The 19,521-nt window shown below is 41.4% G+C and overlaps 1 protein-coding gene across 1 annotated transcript in view; it reads right to left on the reverse strand.

Annotated features, from left to right (window-relative positions):
- Positions 1-19,521, reverse strand: part of plxna4 (plexin A4) — a 233,721-nt gene that overhangs the window by 64,700 nt on the left and 149,500 nt on the right. The window contains 1 exon segment of the mRNA XM_034074985.2: positions 2,708-2,831. Coding sequence (XP_033930876.1) covers positions 2,708-2,831 — 124 coding nt within the window.

Raw genomic sequence — 19,521 nt, forward strand, 5'->3', positions numbered from 1 at the left:
CTGTTGCGAGAGGAGGCTAGCCAAAATTGGCTTCCCTTGGTGAAAAAAAATGGAGGGATTGACCAATCAGATGAGGCTCACGTCATGCCTCACAATCCAATCAAATCGTATCAACTTCAGTTCGTACTGTAAGTCATCACCGCCCTTAGAAAGTAGCAAGCAACTGAAGCAAGTGCAATTATGGAGGGTGGAGATTTGGAGTATTTCATCAAAAACTATTTTACTAAACTTCCGCCACAGCAGCAACTACAAATTAAATCTGATGACAGGCCAATGCCCAAACTGGAGTTGTGTACAGAGAGGAAAAAAAGAGCGAATCGGAAAACTTGAAATAATAAACAGCAGATTTCTAACATTTGACATTTCATGTGGCCGGACTGGGTCAGTTTCCAGGGCTGCATTTTAGTCCCAGTCCGCCCCTGGTAACCACTGCAATGTTTTCTTATCTCTGGACTCTGAGGATAACTGAGGCGGTGCATCGAAGGTACAAAAGGGAACTTTAATGAGGGGCAGAAAAGGACATGTTGCTGGCTTGCAGTCCGAGTAGACAAGAGAAAGAAGCAAGGAGGGCACACAATATATACAGTTAACAACACATATGTCCGTGCGGAAACAATACCCCCAAACTGTAGTTCCATGAGTGAATTATGTTATACAGTGGTCACCACAATAACATTAATTAATGCTTAAGTTCTGATTTACAAGAAACATTTGAACTGCTACTGTGTAAAGGGAATACTGCTCATTATCCTTTTCTTTTCCCTTCACTATATCTGTAAAGCGTCTTTGAGCACCTGTAAAAGCGCTAACAAATTAAATCTATTATTATTATTATTATTATTTGTTCAAACTGATTGATATAAAGAAAATGATGAACAGAAACTATGTATAAGGAGTATGAACATTTTTAACAGCCTTATAGAAATTGAATACACTATAGATCAGGTATCAGAATACACAGTATAATACAGACACTATCGACAGCATACATTTCAATATACCATAGCTACTCTTAATTAAGCCTTCAATTAGCCTTCAAATGTCCTGGTTGATACTGTTTTCTCTTACTTAACTTAAAAATAATGTATTGTAATTTGAGATAGTTAACTATTTCATTAACAACAGATGGAAATCAAACAGTGGCTTTGTCTAAGAATATATCTGATTTCAGCAATAGAGTGTATCAGTTTCTGTCAAAAATGCCTTTGCTTATCTTTCCAAACAAATATTTAATAACATAAAGGTCAAGGAGCAGCCGCTGTGTGTCTGGCAGAAACCTCTGCCCTGCAATCAGTTGGATGGGAGACGTGTGGCACAGCCTTTGGGTAAAGCCTGCTCGCTGGGAAAAGGTTAAACACTCTCTAAAGGATCAGGCATGAGCGCATCACACACACATACACAAGCACACACCCCATGAATATAATTAGAGTGGTGCAGAAGTGTACCGCAGACAATCACAACCTCTCATGTCTCAGAGCAACACTGATGGAGAATAGTCATTCTGAGTTGACCTTTGACCTGATATTTATGCACCAAGTCTCTAGGATTCAAAACCATTTCCAAAGCATCATTATATAGGAAATGGGAATTGAAATGTGACATTACTTTCGGTGGTTAAGGTCAGTGGGACTTTTATAACTATAAGTGTTACAACCTTTCAAACTGAGGTTTATCAGGCTAGGATGATATAAAATAGCACGACAAGGGAATGTCAATCTTCTCCTGAACCTGCAGTGAAATCACAGGGACATCTTAAAGTGATGCACACATCTACACACTACAGAGCCACTTTGACTGGTCCTGTCAAAGTGAAAAAGAACCGTTGAATCAGAATGGGCCTTTGGTGGGGAGTAAGTGGGACACAGTGCAAGGGAATACTTACTCCCATAGGTCTCTGTTAAAGCCATATCTATTTCTTTCCTTGCATACAAGTTCACACAGACCATTCATCTTCCAAAAGGTGGATTAACAACAACCCGATATATACCAGCTCCTTATCAAACTAGTGAATACACTCAAACAATCCAAGATAAGTCAGAGCTTTAAATCAGGCAGTTTTTTTTTCAACTAAAATGACTGGGGGAAGAATTATCTTTGCCACTTTGTTGCCAACATCCCCTATAAACACAGCTGAGCTAAACTGTGTGCTGCTAATGATTGTTGACATTTGATGGGAAGTGTTTCACTGGACGTTGCGAGGTCAGGTTCTGAAGGATGCGTTTTGGCAGGCAGTTAAATGATGTAAAGCAAGATTATAGAGTTAACACGGTCTACTAATCACTATCTAGAGCGTAATTACAACGTATTACAAATGATCCTTGAGTGTGTGATGTTGTCACTCTGCCAGACAAGATGTTCTCACTAGCATCACATTCCGTTAGCATCGCTGTGTAATGCAATATGGCTGCACTAAAACAAATGATCGCTAAATGACTGGAAAACAATTATTAAACAATCCCTACGTCAAATGGCACGAAGTATCTTATTTTAGGACATTTGTATGTTGCTGTTCATTTATGACAGATTAATTAAACAATAAGTAATTGCATGAGATGAATTATTTGATATATGCTACACTTTTTTGTTGATACTGTCACTGGTACTGGATGTGTATTTTGATCATTTGTGTAAATCCTATTTTAATTCATATTAAGCTATTTTTGCCTTATTTTATTGTAGAAGTAAAAGTATGTTTCTCTCCACTCACCGTCACACTGAACTGGGACACTGAGATGTTGTTTGGGTGGACGCTGAGACGCACACACTGCTTGATGTCTGATGCAAAGCGACGGGGCTCTGATGAGCGCTCACATTTCTCCTTTCTGGTGCACCTGGGAACACAAACACAAGAGAGGGGGTGTTATCCACGGATGGAAAATGCACACACACACATGAAGTAACCGGACCAGATCATACTTTCCACCTGTTGGCACCTGGGGAAAAAGAGAATGACCCACTGCTGCCTGACGGACAGAGTTCGACACATTTATCATATTTCCTCTCTGGCAGCGTACTAGCTACAGTGTCCAGTGAATGGAAACCCGGTCTCCAGAGGGCGGGAGCAGTGGCATTTAAAACAATGGCTGCTCTATATGTGGAAGTGGAGCCTGTCCGTTGGGAAAGAGGTAGGCCTCCTCTTTGTAATGCTGTCTTAATGACTGGCATTCATGGGCAATGGCAAGTGCAGGTGGACATCTGGATATTGGTGGGGGGCAGGGGTAGATTTATTCGCCTCCTAATACAGACCAGGTGGTCTAATCCAGTACAGGACAGTGGTTTTGGCAGTAAAGAGGATTTAGGAGCACATACTGCAGGGGGACTCCCCATAGTTTTAAATAGTTCATGTTTTTTTTTGTGAAAATGTAAGTGTGTACCATCAAAAGAAACTATGGTAATAAGTTTAAAAGTTAAGTATTACAGCTGAAGTGGCTGACAATAAAAGGATGAAGCTTCAAGTTTTTTATAAAAGTACATTGAGTTAGAAAACTGGCCCTAAATGTAATCTCTACCTTCCTTTCCCACACACACACACACACACACACACACACACACACACACACACACACACACACACACACACACACACACACACACACACACACACACACACACACACACACACACACACACACACACACACACACACACACACACACACACACACACACACACACACACACACACACACACACACACACACACACACACACACACACACACACACACACACACACACACACACACACAATCCCATTTAATCTCCTCATACATTTATACACGTTAAATCCCCTATTGATTCAGACAAAAAACGTACTGTGTAATTAACAACCTGGCTAATCCACAGACTGCCCTGAAACTCCTTAAAATAAATAAAAGAATGAAAAGGAAGAATGATGTAATAATGAACGGACAAAAGAAAGACCTGGAAGTGTTTGATGTCTGAAATACAGTAATACCCTATACAGCACGGCACCTTTTATTCTGAAACATTACGGCAGGACGGGTTTAACCTGACATTAGTATTGTAAAACTAAGCAGCCTTATGTGCCGCAAACAAGACAGACATAAAGGAAAAGAAAATAATCTGTTTGAGAGAGGAAGAGAGCAGGAGGAGGGGTAAACAGTGAGAGAGAGGGAGAGCGGAAAGAAAGCAAGATTTAAAGCTCGGCGACCATTGTTGGCTTTCTTGAGTCGGGTTTAATCGCTTCAGGTTCCTTTGTGCTTCTCTATCACTCCTGTCTGTTCCTCCTTTTCTCACTCTGATTTAATAAGACCACATCATATCAAGTATCCCGAGGCAAACAACCCACACAGAAACCCACAGACGCACGCTTTTACCTTCACATATACATACAAACAATGCATACCTCTTACCCACAGGGCAGTTGTTTACAACCTGAGAAGAGAAGCAGTACTGTAGGAGCTTAAGTTGATTTTGTTTTGATTTATTTGGAACCTTTATTAATACATGTTTCTGTTTCAGTGAGAGGTGCACTTTGCTCAGGTGAAGGGGACGGGGCTAAAGCTTTAAGTTGGAGGTGCGGTGTGTGACGGGAGGGCAGCAGCAGTACCGTAATTGACAGGTCGCAGACGCAGCCTTATGTTTACCAAAAAGACGGTTTATTAGGATCTGCTGTTTAAGTTTACGTTAAATATTGTTCTCGTATTCGGCTTTGTTTTTGCTGGAAAATAAACATTGAAAGAGCAACCAAAACGTCCAGTGGATTTTTTACTGCTAGTCTGACACTGTGTGTGTGTGTGTGTGTGTGTGTGTGTGTGTGTGTGTGTGTGTGTGTGTGTGTGTGTGTGTGTGTGTGTGTGTGTGTGTGTGTGTGTGTGTGTGTTTGTGTGTGTGTGTGTGTGTGTGTGTGTGTGTGTGTGTGTGTGAGAAAGACAGATTTCAGATTTGTTGGTTGTGTCCATTTTCAATCAGAAATACCATGTGTGTGGTATCAGTATAATGATGTTTACCTTTGTGCTTCTTTCTTGACAGTTTCAAAGTATATTGTTTTGGTTGAAAATAAATACAATTTCATGCCAAAGTCTAGCAGAAGTGCATTATTCTCCCACCCCACGCCGCTCCTCCGCTCCCTCCACTGGCTTCCGATAACTGCTAGAATCCACTTCAAGACACTGGTACCTGCGTACCATGCTGCGAATGGATCTGGCCCTTCCTACATCCAGGACATGGTTAAACCGTACACCCCAGCACGTGCACTCCGCTCTGCATCAACCAAACGGCTCGCTGCACCCTCGCTGCGAGGGGGACCCAAGTTCCCATCAGCAAAAACACGTGGGTTTGCTATCCTGGCTCCAAGATGGTGGAATGAGCTCCCCATTGACATCAGGACAGCAGAAAGCTTACACACCTTCCGGCGCAGACTGAAAACTCATCTCTTTCCACTCCACTTCGAGCGATAGAACTATTAACAAAGCACTTATATACTAATAAAGGGCTGGCTTATCGAAAGCCAGTTGAGTAGCACTTGAAATGTTTTTGCTCTATGAAGCCTGAAGTACTTTATGATTCTGTTTTCTTCAAGTTGTATTTTGTTGGTCGAACGCACTTATTGTATGTCGCTTTGGATAAAAGCGTCAGCTAAATGCAATGTAATGTAATGTATTAACATTAACTCGAACAATGTCTTTACGTGAATGGTTGTGTGACTGAATGGTTCCAAGTGAATAATAAATGAATAAATCAAGGTTTATAGAACCATTACATTCAATGTTTCTCTCTTTCTCTCAAACACACACACTGACACCATCATACAGTAAATATTCTCTTCAATGGGCATATACACAGCTACATTGTGAGCCATACTGTTGTGAACGTTTTGCTCAAACATAGACTGTATAAAAAGTGCAAATAAGTCAAAACAATAGCAAACCATTGAAACAGCGTTTCAGCGTGTGGCCTTTGTCAGGTAATGATGATATGTTAATATCATAAATATCTATGTACTGCATGCTATTGACTGGCCATAATAGCAGGAGTAGTAAATGAGTGGACAAGGGAGTGATTTCTGACATCGTGTCTGCAGTATGAGGCTCAGGTTTATGACATCTCTATAGACACTAGCTGCCGTAAATCACAGCAGGGTGATGAGGAGAGGAAGAGGGATGATGCAGGAAACTGCGTGACAGAAGGAATCAGAGTAAACAAGCTATCCTGTAAAGACTTGTAAATGTCGAGCTCACAGTAAATAACATTTTAGGTCAGGTTTTTATGAGCAGGAGTCACAATGTACAATGTTTATGGGTAATAATTACTTTGGAGAAAATGTGCAGCCCACAAATTATATCCCCTGTAATACAGTTACAAGCCAACAAGACGAAACAAGGCAGTGTGGGTTTATGGGTGCAGCAGCTAAGTAGGCCTGGCATATGGGGCCTGTTAATATATTATCATTACAGAGGGTATGTCACTCTGCTCTTAAAAAGTGGACTGGGGCCAATTTGTTTAGCTTGTTATGCAAATAGGTAGTGGGAATAGATATTTTGGTAACACTTTATTTTAAGGTACACAAATTAACCATCAACTAGTTGTTAATTAACATATTAGCAGTATATTGGCTCTTTATTAGTCATTATAAAACACTTATTAATGCCTTATTCTACATGACCATATTCTACAAGTAATAGGCCATTAGTTGAGAGTTGTTCCTCAATAACCCTCTAATTAGTGCTTATCTATTGCAAGGAAGGAAGTTGTTGTGAGTTTTGGTCTTAATATGCTCTGCTCAATATGGGCCTAATAAGGCAGTAGTACCACAAGAATAGTTATTCTCCCATAATAACACTTAACAAATATGATCTATTCTTATGTAACAAGACATGAAACCATACTGTAAGTGTTAATGAAGTCTAAATAACTCAAAATTAGGTATTTCTATCTAATAATATGTTCCCTACTTTGAAGTGAAGTCTTGTTCATAACCGATAAGCTTGTCATTTGACTCTAATTAGGTATTTCTATCTAAGAATATGTTCCCTATTCTAAAGTGAAGTCTTGTTCATAACCAATACACTAGTAGTTTGACTCTAATTGACCTCAACAGGTTCCCTATTCTAAAGTTGCCTCCTCTTCACACTTTGTAAATACATTATAGCACACAACTACTGAAATTAACCTCAACAGTACATGAACAAAGTAGGCACACGTTGAAATATCTGTTTTATTAATGAACCACTAAAGAGAGGTTCAGACACATACACGTACCAACACATGCCAAGTTTCTCCAAGGCTGAGAACACATGCAGCCTGTACTTTTTTAATAAAAACTGATTTGTAACAGAGTTTATGTATTTGTGATCACACTGTGTGACCTGCTTGTATGTACTTACTACACAATAGGTGTACTGTTATCTCTATGTGTTGTACTGTCTCAGTGTGAACATAGATTAAACAGCCAGCCAAACTCTTTTGAGAGCCAGGGAATGAGCAGCCATGCTCCTTTATTGACTTATTTGCAGTCCACTGACATTCAAACGGAGTGAAACTATATTAAAAAAAGTTACAAGGCACTTAATGATCTCATACATGCAAGTGTAACATACACAGATTAACACATAGGACCGCTAAGTGTAAACAAGGTCAATATAGCTAATGCTAGCTGTGCAATAAGCATACAGGGCAGGCTAGTATGGCTAACGCTAGCGTGTAATGCTAACATGCTAGCGTTAGCCATACTAGCCTGCCCTGTATGCTTATTGCACAGCTAGCATTAGCTATATTGTAAGGCTTACACTTACAGTCATTGCTTTCTGACGGACTTGACCCATTTACTATTCAGGTTGCATAGGGGACATTAGTAGTACTCTTCCACTGCCATGCTATTCAGTTCACTTTCTCCTACTTCCTGTAGGCCTACCCGGTTTCCTGTCTGACCTTCAGTACACATTTTACAAAAATATAAATGTGCAAATATGAAACATACAGGTCAATATCACCTTGCTATTGGTAGCTGAACTGTCAATACCCCAAAACATATTCTTAGATTGAAAAACCTATTTTTTGTTATTTAGACACAATTAACACTTATAGTTTCATGTCTTGTTACATTATGGGAGAAGTACTCTTCTTGTGGTACTACTGCCTTATTAGGCCCATATTGAGCAGAGCATATTAAGACCAAAACTCATGAACAACAACTTCCTTACTTGCAATAAATAAGCACTAATTAGAGGGTTATTGAGGAAATACTCTCAACTATTACTTGTAGAATACGGTCATGTAGAATAAGGCATTAATAAGTGTTTTATAATGACTAATAAAGAGCCAATATACTGCTAATATGCATGTTAATTAACAACTAGTTGATGGTGAATGTGTGTACCTTAATATAAAGTATTACCAATATTTTTAACTCTACTCACTCAACACCAAAAATCACAATCAAAAGAAAGAAAAGAAGAGTGGTCAACATTAATTTCCTTTGTTTGATTGTGTGTCTGTCACTTGTGCCATATATGCCAGATTCTATAACTGAAACAACGAATGCATTTAAATAAAAATAAAATATCTAATTCACTTTTTTAAGTTTAGGTTTAGGCCTGCAACACATATCAAATACATTATCTACCATCAATGACTTTTAGCAGATATGCCTTCACGTTGGACTTTGTTTTGCTGTTAATCTTGCACCCGCACAATGTAGCCATACATATAGTATACATCACCATGTGGGTGGCACCAGATAACAGATGTGCGCTAGTTTAAGAAGTGCTCCTGCATCCTGAGTGCATCTCTCACCGTGTGTAAGAAATGCACACATATTGATTTGTGTTAACCCACATGTCCAAATGATTGTGAAATGGGGAATTAATGTAGCTGATTTGGGGCTTCAGTGAAAGGATATTAGGGATAATGCCGTACATGGTTTAGCTGGTGTAAGCGCTGTGTATTATCACAGCAAAGCACTGGATAATTGTTTTCAATTACTATCCAGACAGACCTTGAAAGAAAAAAAGATTGCATCGCTTGGAGCAATATGAAACAATCCCCGCCCTTTGCAAACATCAAAGAATAGACCATTTAGAGAACCCTAGAAATCAAAGCGATTTAGATTTTGAATAACAGTCAGTTAGCCTGACTGGGATCTTTTTCGTGTAGAATTAGATGTCCAACATCTATTCACTTGGTTGGTAAACACCACTGTCTGTTGTGCAGAGCTGTTTGACTGGCAATGACACGTTATGAGAGCGAGAGCTGAAAGGATTAGATTGGTCCTGAATGGAAACTAATCTGCACTCTTGTTTCTTTCAGCCTTTGATAAGGTGACACAATTAGAGTGAGACTGAGTAGAGGGCAGAGACGGCTTTATAGCCTCGACAAATGTTGCTGATGAGGCTGTCATGGCCATTCAAAAGGAGATGGTCTGGCAGATAATATATTTCATCGTGCAACATTTAGCCCTTTTGATGATTTAATTAACTACAATACAAGACGGTCTTATTATGCTGTGCAGTATGTGCACACAGAGCAAAATATATCTGTAATCAGCGTTAAATGATGCATACAAACAGGTCTTATTCACTGCACGCCCTGTAACATGCATATGATTAACCTTTGACTTAAAAAGGAACATCACTCTTTCTTTGAGTCATGGTTTGGGTTTGAAATGTTCATATGATGCAAATGACTGACAAATTGATGACAATAACCAGAAGAACAAAGAGAACTCCAAAAACACTTTGTTCAAGTTACTGGGAAAAAAGAAAAAAACAATACTTGAAAGGAGAAGCTTCAGTATGAAGTCCATCATTCAATGCAGCAAAAACAAGCAGAAAGGCCAGCAGAGTCATGGCAAACAGTTTATTTTGGTGTATGAAGGCATGAGGACTAATTCCTTTGTGGTTAAAAGAGGTCCAGTATCAGTGGGGCACAGGTTGCAGGCTCAGGGGAGCGTAAAGAGAGGGGGAATACTAAAGAGAGGGTGCAGATGTATTTGGCCATGTGAGACTTCAGGTGTAATGCATATCTAATGTGAGGCATGAGGAAGGTCAAACAGGCTGGGAAACGAAAGCTATTAAATTCCCACAAAACTGAGGTCCAGCCATCCTCAGCTCTATCAATGTCTCATGGCACTGGAGGAAACACACACACACCAGTCCAAGACACATTACTAATCGATGTATACAATTACACTAAAATCTCACACATCCATTTATAATTCTGCACTCGGAAAACAAAACAAATGAAGTGGTTTTTTTCAATTCATTTGTTGTATACTCCACACATGGGTGTCTGCCTTCACAGTGCTGTTTGTGGTAAATCAATGCACAACAAATAGGCACTCTGCAGTCCAACTGAAACCCAATTACCATGCTACCCATGCATCAGCAGACACTGTATGGAATCCTATACATACTAATAGCCTGAAGGCTGTATGTTACTCTGGAGCAGGAGCTGTGTCACAGAGGCACTCACATAACACACAGCTACATCTGCCCTACTGGACATGTGACCAGAGCCACACATGAACCCAGCTGACCACACACACACACACACACACACACACACACACACACACACACACACACACACACACACACACACACACACACACACACACACACACACACACACACACACACACACACACACACACACACACACACACACACACACACACACACACACACACACACACACACACACACACACACACACACACACACACAGCAGTTTGTGTGCCTCCTTGTGCTATCATTATGGGTGGTGGTCTACAGAGCAGAAATCCGCATGGAGGGGCCGGTGGGGGTGTCATTACCTGGCCCACTGGCCATGACCCCGTTGCTCCAGTGTGTGGACGCACACACAAGCAAACACACACACAATGTCTGCGTCCCACATAAACCCATACCTAAGGACAGAGAAATTGCAGAGTGGCTGCCCCCAAGTAGAACATCTCTGAGCCACCCCCTTTACGTACCTCCAATGCAGGATCGCCGACTGAGCGGAAAATTACACCGGAACACTGCTGCTGAGAGTCTGCAGGTGCAAAGCCATATGGGATAAAACGATCTCTTAAAATGTATAGTTATATAAAAACAGAGTGAAGCAGCCTGAGAGCTTGGGCTCATCAATCAATGTTCCGTAAACCTCTGAATAACATGAAGGTTATAAGGAAACACTCTATTTCCAACAATCTTCATAAAATCCTATATTTCTCTCTCAAACAAACACACTTTAATAGAGGGTGATCGGCAGCATCAATCTGGCCCTGCAGGCAAACATTTAACAGCTGTTTCTCTCGATCATGAAATGTGGCACCTCGCACTCCACCACGCAATTCTAACAGCTGTCAAAAGCCGTGGCACCAACTTCCTTCTTTATTCTTTCTCTCAAACACAAAAGCCCACTCACGGAGGTTTTACAGGGCGTGACGAGGCAGCGTTATTAGGCTGTTCATCTGTGATGCCACTGCTGCCCCCGAGGACCCCATTAGGCCAGGGTCTCTATATCAACCAACTTTATTTGGCTTTATTGCTAAAATGACCTTTTATGAATTCTTATTTCTTAGCTTGAATTATTGAATCATGTGGCTTTATGAGAAAACAAATAGAGGACGCAAAATAAAATATGTTTTAATCGTAGATATCCTAGATCTTACTTGGATATAAACACACACATCTTCTATGGAAACAGTGAGAGTTATATGTATTTATTATTTGTATATTAATATAAAATGTGCGCTTAGATGGGATAAGAAAGAAAAAGGAATTTAGATGTACTACTGGAATATTTCCAAACACCCCATATATCACTGTCCAAAGTATTATTACATTAAGACTCAATCTGACCTATGTTCATAAAAAAAAAAGCCCAGAAATCCACCAGGGAAAATAATAGTTTATCATTGCATCTACAGTATTTCTTGGATGTTAGTAAATTAAAATCCCCTGTCTGGTGATGTTTTCATGGCTGTCCCTGGGGGAGAAACGGGGCACTGGAGGTCCGCTTCACAAAGGGGTCTCAAGAGTGCACTTGGCTTTTATCTTCCATATATTGTGTTATGATCTTCAATGTGTGGAGCTGTAGACGGCAGCATGTGATACTATTGATCCAGGCGGTCAATATGTAGCCTGCGGAGGTGTGTTTATTCACAGCCGAGAGGCAGCTTGTAACAAAACATTACAATTATTCTCATCATTTTCTGAGCAACGATAAAAATGACATTGCATTTTTGAGTTACATTTAAGTTTAGTTAGTTTAGTTTATTTTTTTCGAGCGTGTAAAACCAAAGAAAATACAAATGAAACAAAAGATGATACAGACATGATACAGTACTATACAAATGAATGCAATAACTAAACGAAATATTTAAATAATAATTGAATCATCTGTAGTATCATTGTCTGATAACAATAAACAACAACACTTTAGCTAATTACACGTCCGAAAAGGGGTCGGAAGAAGTTTACACTTATTTAATCCGTATTTTATTTATTTCCGTATCCGTATTATATTTATTTAAAAGTGTCAATGAACACCACACAAGCATTGAATTCCTTCTCATGAGTAAGTATGTATGACATTATCTTCGTATGAGTGAGTCATCTCTGTGACAATGCAGCTCATATTAACACTGAACAATCAGTGGGGATTACTATAGGATTATATTCCATGGGGATAATATTCTGGTTTCATCCACTATGATGGGCCGTGTTAGCTGCCCTGTACTGTATGTATCAACCTCCCCTAGAGATGCTCTCCATCATAGTCAAGATGACCCGTTTGTGTGTTCGCACAACTGTTTACCCTCACATCCTCCACTTGAGAGTCTTCACATCTCCCTTTCGGCGAATTTATGCTCCGTTGTCCCACCCACCCCTCTCATTCGCTGGAACGCCTCCATAGATCTTCACTTCCCCTGACTGTCAACCCATCTCTCATTTATCCTCTCTGTCTCATGTCAGTACCTGTGCTCATGCTCTGCCGGGAAAAAGCAAGACACCTTCCCCACTGTGAGTGTACGTGTGTGTGTCCATTGCCAGTGTCTTTGTTTCCCTCTGTGCAGCAGGGTGACAATAGGTGACAGTGAGCAATGGTCCAGACTTAAAAGTGGGCGGGCAGGTGTTGTGTGTGTGTGCTTGAGAATGTGTGGTTGGGCTAGGTGGATTGGTGTGTGTGTGTTTGTGTTTCTTCACACTATGATGGTGACAGTTGAGAGGAAACTGGGAGGTGTAGCACTCCGTTCCATCCTGATGCCCCTGTCACTTCTTGGCCTTGTTCCCTTCCCTCAACTTCCCTTAGCATCCCGCTAGAGGTGGAGGGCGGGGGGTGAAACTAGTCACCCATACTCAGGGGATGGCCATCCTCCCCCGGGCATAGACATCAGAGCAAGTGCCATGGATGCAGGACTCTCAAGTTCAGAGTAACAACTTTGAATACATTTAACTTTAAAAGTTGCTCAAGCAATCTGTAGCTGTTTAATACCAAATCCAGTTCCATCTGGGACCATGAGGCAGAGCAGTGCAGTGTGAGAGGTGCAACTGATGTAATATTTTGAGTGGTGATACAGCTCCTCAAACTCATATATGTTATAATGATTTGGAAAGCCAGGTCTTTTGTTCTGAAAACATCAGCAAGTGTAACTGGAATTCAAATGAGGAATGCCAAAATTAATGATCAGGCAATTTTTTAAATCACAGAAAATAAATAACTCATGTCTGGTATTTTTTCCGCAATAGAGTAATTGAAATATATGCAGCTAATATGTTCATTATTTCTAGCCTCAACTGCGAAATGAGCTAAGAGCTAATATGTTCACTGTACTTAAAAATAATGTTAAAGTAAATATCACCCTAACATTAGAGGACACACTTTGTTTGTATGTAAACATTTATCATCTCTGCCAACAACACACCTTACAGCACTGCAGCTATCACCAGGGGGAGGCCAGTGCCAAACAACAACCAAACAAGAGTCCTTGGTAGCATGCTAATTGTGCCGCTGCAGTTTAATTAGCATTGGTGTGGCATACCGCAGTAATGAGCACACTGAAGTAACAGATGACTGTGAACACAGCGACAGGTAGCAGCGGTGCAGAATTAATAAGAGAGAGAGGGGGCAGAGCAAGTAAGAAAAAAACATCCGATAGATCTGCCAATTAGCTTTTCCCCCTCTGAAAAGGTTACTCACTTGACAGCACCAAATATGTCTTGGGAAAACAAAGGATTAAGAAGACAAGCAGCTCTGCAACATGACTTGCAAGTTTCACCAGCCATTTTGTGTGTTTACTTGTGACTGCTTGAACCTTTTTGTATCATCCTAATAAGCTTGCACACATGTTTGAGACACAGTTGTGTGACTCGGAAATACTACATTTCGATGTCTCTTCTCTGTACATGTTAAAAAGAAGGCTGCACCGTACGGGCTGACTTCAGGAATATCTCAGAACATGTGGTCGCCGGGGTTCACTGATTCATAAGGACGTCTCTATATCACAGTTTACTACTGATGGTATAGACCGACCTGCTCTAAAGAACTAGGACAAGGTATTTGCTTTTGGCCAGTGGCACAGACAACTTTACAGCCCAACTTCCACTCCAGGAAGGAGGGATCGATGTTTACGAGTGTTTGGAGGCAGAGGCGGAAGGAGGTAGGAGGAGAGGGATGCTGTTTATGAAAACACAACATATTGGGATCTGACACAAGCAAACATGTGTAGTAGGGTAAATGAGCTGAAATACACAAACTGATAAGATATAAACATATATACTGATTACGTGTGGATTCATTCACGCATACACGTTAAAATGCAGTGTATGATAAGCCTGCTGGAGATATGTGGGTGTGATTTGAATTATAGTTAAGAGAAGAAAAGAGTGGGAAGTAAAGAAGAAAAGAAAAAGTGAGAAAAAGTGAGAAGGAGAAAATGATATCGGCACCCTGGGATTATTCCCCCTATCGCAGCCGAGAGCAGAGATTGAGATATGTCAAACCAATTACTAATGTGAAGATATAAGCACCAATTGTTCCAAATTGACACTGATATCGCAGTGTGTGCGCTATTCCCAACATCCATGCCAAATATGATGACATTCCTTTTGACAAAGCTACTTCTCCAAATATGGTCTCCAATCTGTCTGGATGTCACGCATGAGAGGAGGAGACAGCTGAGTTAGCCATTAACAAAACTGACAGCTGACAGAAAGGCATTAGGGGAGGTAACACATCCATATCTCACATGATCTGGAATATGTCCGGTGAATAGGCTCATTGGGGAACTATGGTTATGCCACATCATACTATTGTCAGGCACCACACCAAATTTAAATGCAAGCAAATTATTCAAGTTCGTCAATCATAGCAGAGTTACCTAAAAGTGTTTTTTATATAGTGTAACAAAAAGTACTTATTTGTCATATATCAGACAAATAGGATGGAATATACAGAATACAACTGTTATTGATAACATTTGTTTTAACATACAGGACATACATGAGCATGTATGTATTTATGTTTGCTGCAGTACAGGCAGACACCTACATACTGCCTTACTGGTAACTGTCTATACCAGGGGTGTCAAACTCAATTTCATCACGGGCCACATCAGCATTATGGTTGCACTCAAAGGGCCGGTTGTAACTTTAAGACTATATAAACATACATATATAAATATTTTATATATTTAAAATAATGTATTATATTACTTTATTGCCTCTGCATTGGATTATTATCGGATAGGGTGAAAGCTTCATAGATAATTACGTCTGAAAGAAGAAGTCTAGGGCAAATAAGTGCAAGTCTCTTCAGTGAGAATGTCACAAAATTATTTTAAAAGAAAAGCCAAATTCTGAAAAAAAGTTACAGTTAAATAAAAAAAAAAAAATCTAATGTAAGATGCATTGTGGGACATGTAGTTTATGGACATCGTGCATCTGTAAATCGGCCTTTAACCATATAATAAACATATTACATTCTTTCAGAGCTCTTGTGGGCCACATGAAATGAAGTTGCGGGCCGGATTTGGCCCCCGGGCCTTGAGTTTGACACCCCTGGTCTATACAGTCCTATATTAGAATCTCCTTTGGTTGAAGGAGCTCGATGGCATTGGCATTAGTCATGCATCTCCGCAGAAGAGAGTGCAAGTTTGATAGGCCGAGACAGTTTGGTGACAGGTGAGACTTCAGGTTTACTGGAATAGTGGCAGGGCTATCTGCAGGGGGGCTGTCTGGGGCAAAGGTTCCTAATGGACCCAACACATATCAAAGGGGCATACAGATGATAGGAAGACGGGCAATATGTCTAAGCAATTAGGATATTTGCCTTTTTAAATAATTGGCCACTGTTCTTCAAGGACGAAGGACAACCAAAGACAAACACACACAGACATACACGCACACACACACACACACACACACACACACACACACACACACACACACACACACACACACACACACACACACACACACACACACACACACACACACACACACACACACACACACACACACACACACACACACACACACACGCACACACACGCACACACAGGCACTATCCACTGATTTCCTCCCTGTACTATTGATTGCCTTCCTCCTCTTCCCCTGGTGTCCTCTCTAACAGCGCCTCTCACCGATCTATAGAGTAAATAAAGGCAATGCTGATAGGGGAAGAGGGAGAGAGTGTGTGAGTGTGTGAGCAATTCTGTTTGCTCTCAGAGCAGTGAGGTGATTTCAAGGTTGATTGGGAACAACAAACTATCTGGAAGAACACTTTGAAGATGAACCACATGCTATGCTTCCACTCCACACCACTCCTTCCAGCACACCGTGTGGGAGAGTGTGTGTGGAGTTCTTTGTGATTTGGCCATTTTGCTTTTGGTTTTAATATGCACTGTAGTTAGTGTACTCGACAGGGTGCCTGTTTGCAATGGTCTTTTCTTTTTAGAAACATCTTTACCCATGGCCAGATCTGGAAAGCATTTCCCCTGATAGCATTACATTGATAACAAACACAACTATACTACATTTGAATACGAAATAGTGATTTGAGGGATCACTAATGCTAAATTAAAATCTTAATAAGTGATTGACGCTCATTCATTGGATTTCCCTCAGGCTACATTCTGGGATGTCAGGTAAATCAATTCAAGCTATGACTGAGCAAAGCTCGAGATGAGAACTGTAGGTGTGACCGTGTGGGTTGTATGATCCTGCTCTCCATGTGCATGTGTGACTGGCACAGTGCACATCCAGTATACAGTAGCAGCCATTAAGTAGTTAGCCTCCCACTGTCTGTTAGCATTAGCTACGTCGGTATGATGTGAATTATCATGGAAGCCAATTATTGGGTAAACAGCTATTCATATCATGTAAACGTAAGTAAATGGAGCTTAAAGAAACGTATCAGATGCCTCAGATGGACAGGTGTAACATAACAGGAGCAGGTTAGCAGGAGGAGCCTGGCTCCCTTGGTGGAGGGGTGTCGCTCGGGGGGCTTCAGTTACACCAAAGGCCTGTTAAGAATTCACAACCTTGGAAATTGAGAGCAATGAGGAGAAAGGAACTCTGGGAAAGGTAAACCTGTGGTGGATCAACCACACTGGGTCGAGCATTGTACTTGTGTGCTAGCACCTGCAATCTCCCGCTCTGCCCTCGTGATGGGCAAACACCCAGGCACCTCAAATCAGCTTAAGTGGCATTTTGGATATCTTCTCTCTCTCTGGGCATTAGTCTCATTTTGGTAATTTCACACTAATTCCAGAGCAAGAAAGCGGTGTGTGTGTGTGTGTGTGTGTGTGTGTGTGTGTGTGTGTGTGTGTGTGTGTGTGTGTGTGTGTGTGTGTGTGTGTGTGTGTGTGCCTGCCTTTATGTGTAAGCGAGTGAAGTAGGGTGAGCTGAGGTGAGCTGATTCCATCAGGCTAAGTGTGACAGGCCAATCTGTAGCCACCCATTTACTCTGACTGGGAGGATGTCCAGGGTGTTAATGGGTTTTTACACACACACACACACACACACACACACACACACACACACACACACACACACACACACACACACACACACACACACACACACACACACACACACACACACACACACACACACACACACACACACACACACACACACACACACACACCTGCAAACACACACACACATTCACATACAGTCGCACACACTTAATATTTGAAATTGCAAGCACATTCCAAGTTGAAATATCTGCATGGCTGCTCACTGATGGCCCTAACTTAGTTTGTCATTGATCCTGCTTATCTTTAGACAAACTCCTTTTCAATTAAATTATCTGCAAGAATACACCCTTAAACTTGAATACTAGAATTATGATAAACACAGGAATATGGACTGTTGCATTACACTTTCATGCTTTGTGTGTGTGTGTGTGTGTGTGTGTGTGTGTGTGTGTGTGTGTGTGTGTGTGTGTGTGTGTGTGTGTGTGTGTGTGTGTGTGTGTGGGCGTGTGTGTGTGTGTGTGTGTGTGTGTGTGTGTGTGTGTGTGTGTGTGTGTGTGTGTGTGTGTGTGTGTGTGTGTGTGTGTGTGTGTGTGTTGCTTTGCTTCTAACCTCTGGTTGGTGACCCATAACCCATCAGAGTATGTCCTCTGTCTGCTAATGCACTTTCTGCCCTGGAGACTCCAAACACATGTATCCTCCATGTCTCCTTCCTTCACTCCTTTGCTGCACACACACTCTTTTCCTCACTAAGACCCGTTTCAGATCTCTGTACATGTATTGTATTTCAACCCTCTTTCACAGCTCTTTTCTCTTAGAAGTTTGCTTCCAGAAGTTACTAGTCTATTCTCAACTTCTATACCTTTGTCACCTCCCTATTAATGTCTCGTTTTTACTGTCGCTCTTTTTTTGTATCTTTGTCTGACCCTCACATTGAGTCTCTGCCTTTGCCGTGTATTCTCTGTGCCAGCAGGGATGAAGGTGCTAAATGTACTCAGTCACACACACTCACACCTACACACACACACACACACACACACACACACACACACACACACACACACACACACACCACCCCCCCCCCCCCCCCCCCAAAGGCTATCAACAACACAAGAAACCAATTTTCAATTTACAGCGGAGTGGGACATCGCCCCGCCCCCAGCCAGCTCTATCTCCCCCTCCAATCTGAAGGGACAGGGCTCTGACAGCAGCGTGAGTGCATGTGAATGTGTGTGCTACTGTGTGTGTTTCTGTGCACGGTGAAGAGAGGATGACAGAAAGACATGCAGACAGGCCTAATGGTAAAGCAAAGTGTAAACAAATGTAGATCTCATTCAACAGTTTCCCGTTCAGTGTCAATAACAGAAGCTAACACTCTCTTGGTGTCAACGAGTTTGGAGTGGTGCCCATCAGACCCTGGCAGTGCCCGCTCTGTCTGGGCTCTCACCAGGCTCTGGTTTCAGGGCTGGTAAACAATGCCGGTGCGCAGGTTTGGTAATGGATCTAAGGGGGCTGCTGGCACGAGGCCGAGCCCAAGGAAGGCAATCTGAGACTTGGCCTGGGCAGGCTGGAGGACTCCCTGAGTGTTCAA

Source organism: Pseudochaenichthys georgianus, chromosome 23, assembly GCF_902827115.2.
Source record: "Pseudochaenichthys georgianus chromosome 23, fPseGeo1.2, whole genome shotgun sequence".
NCBI lineage: Eukaryota > Metazoa > Chordata > Actinopteri > Perciformes > Channichthyidae > Pseudochaenichthys > Pseudochaenichthys georgianus.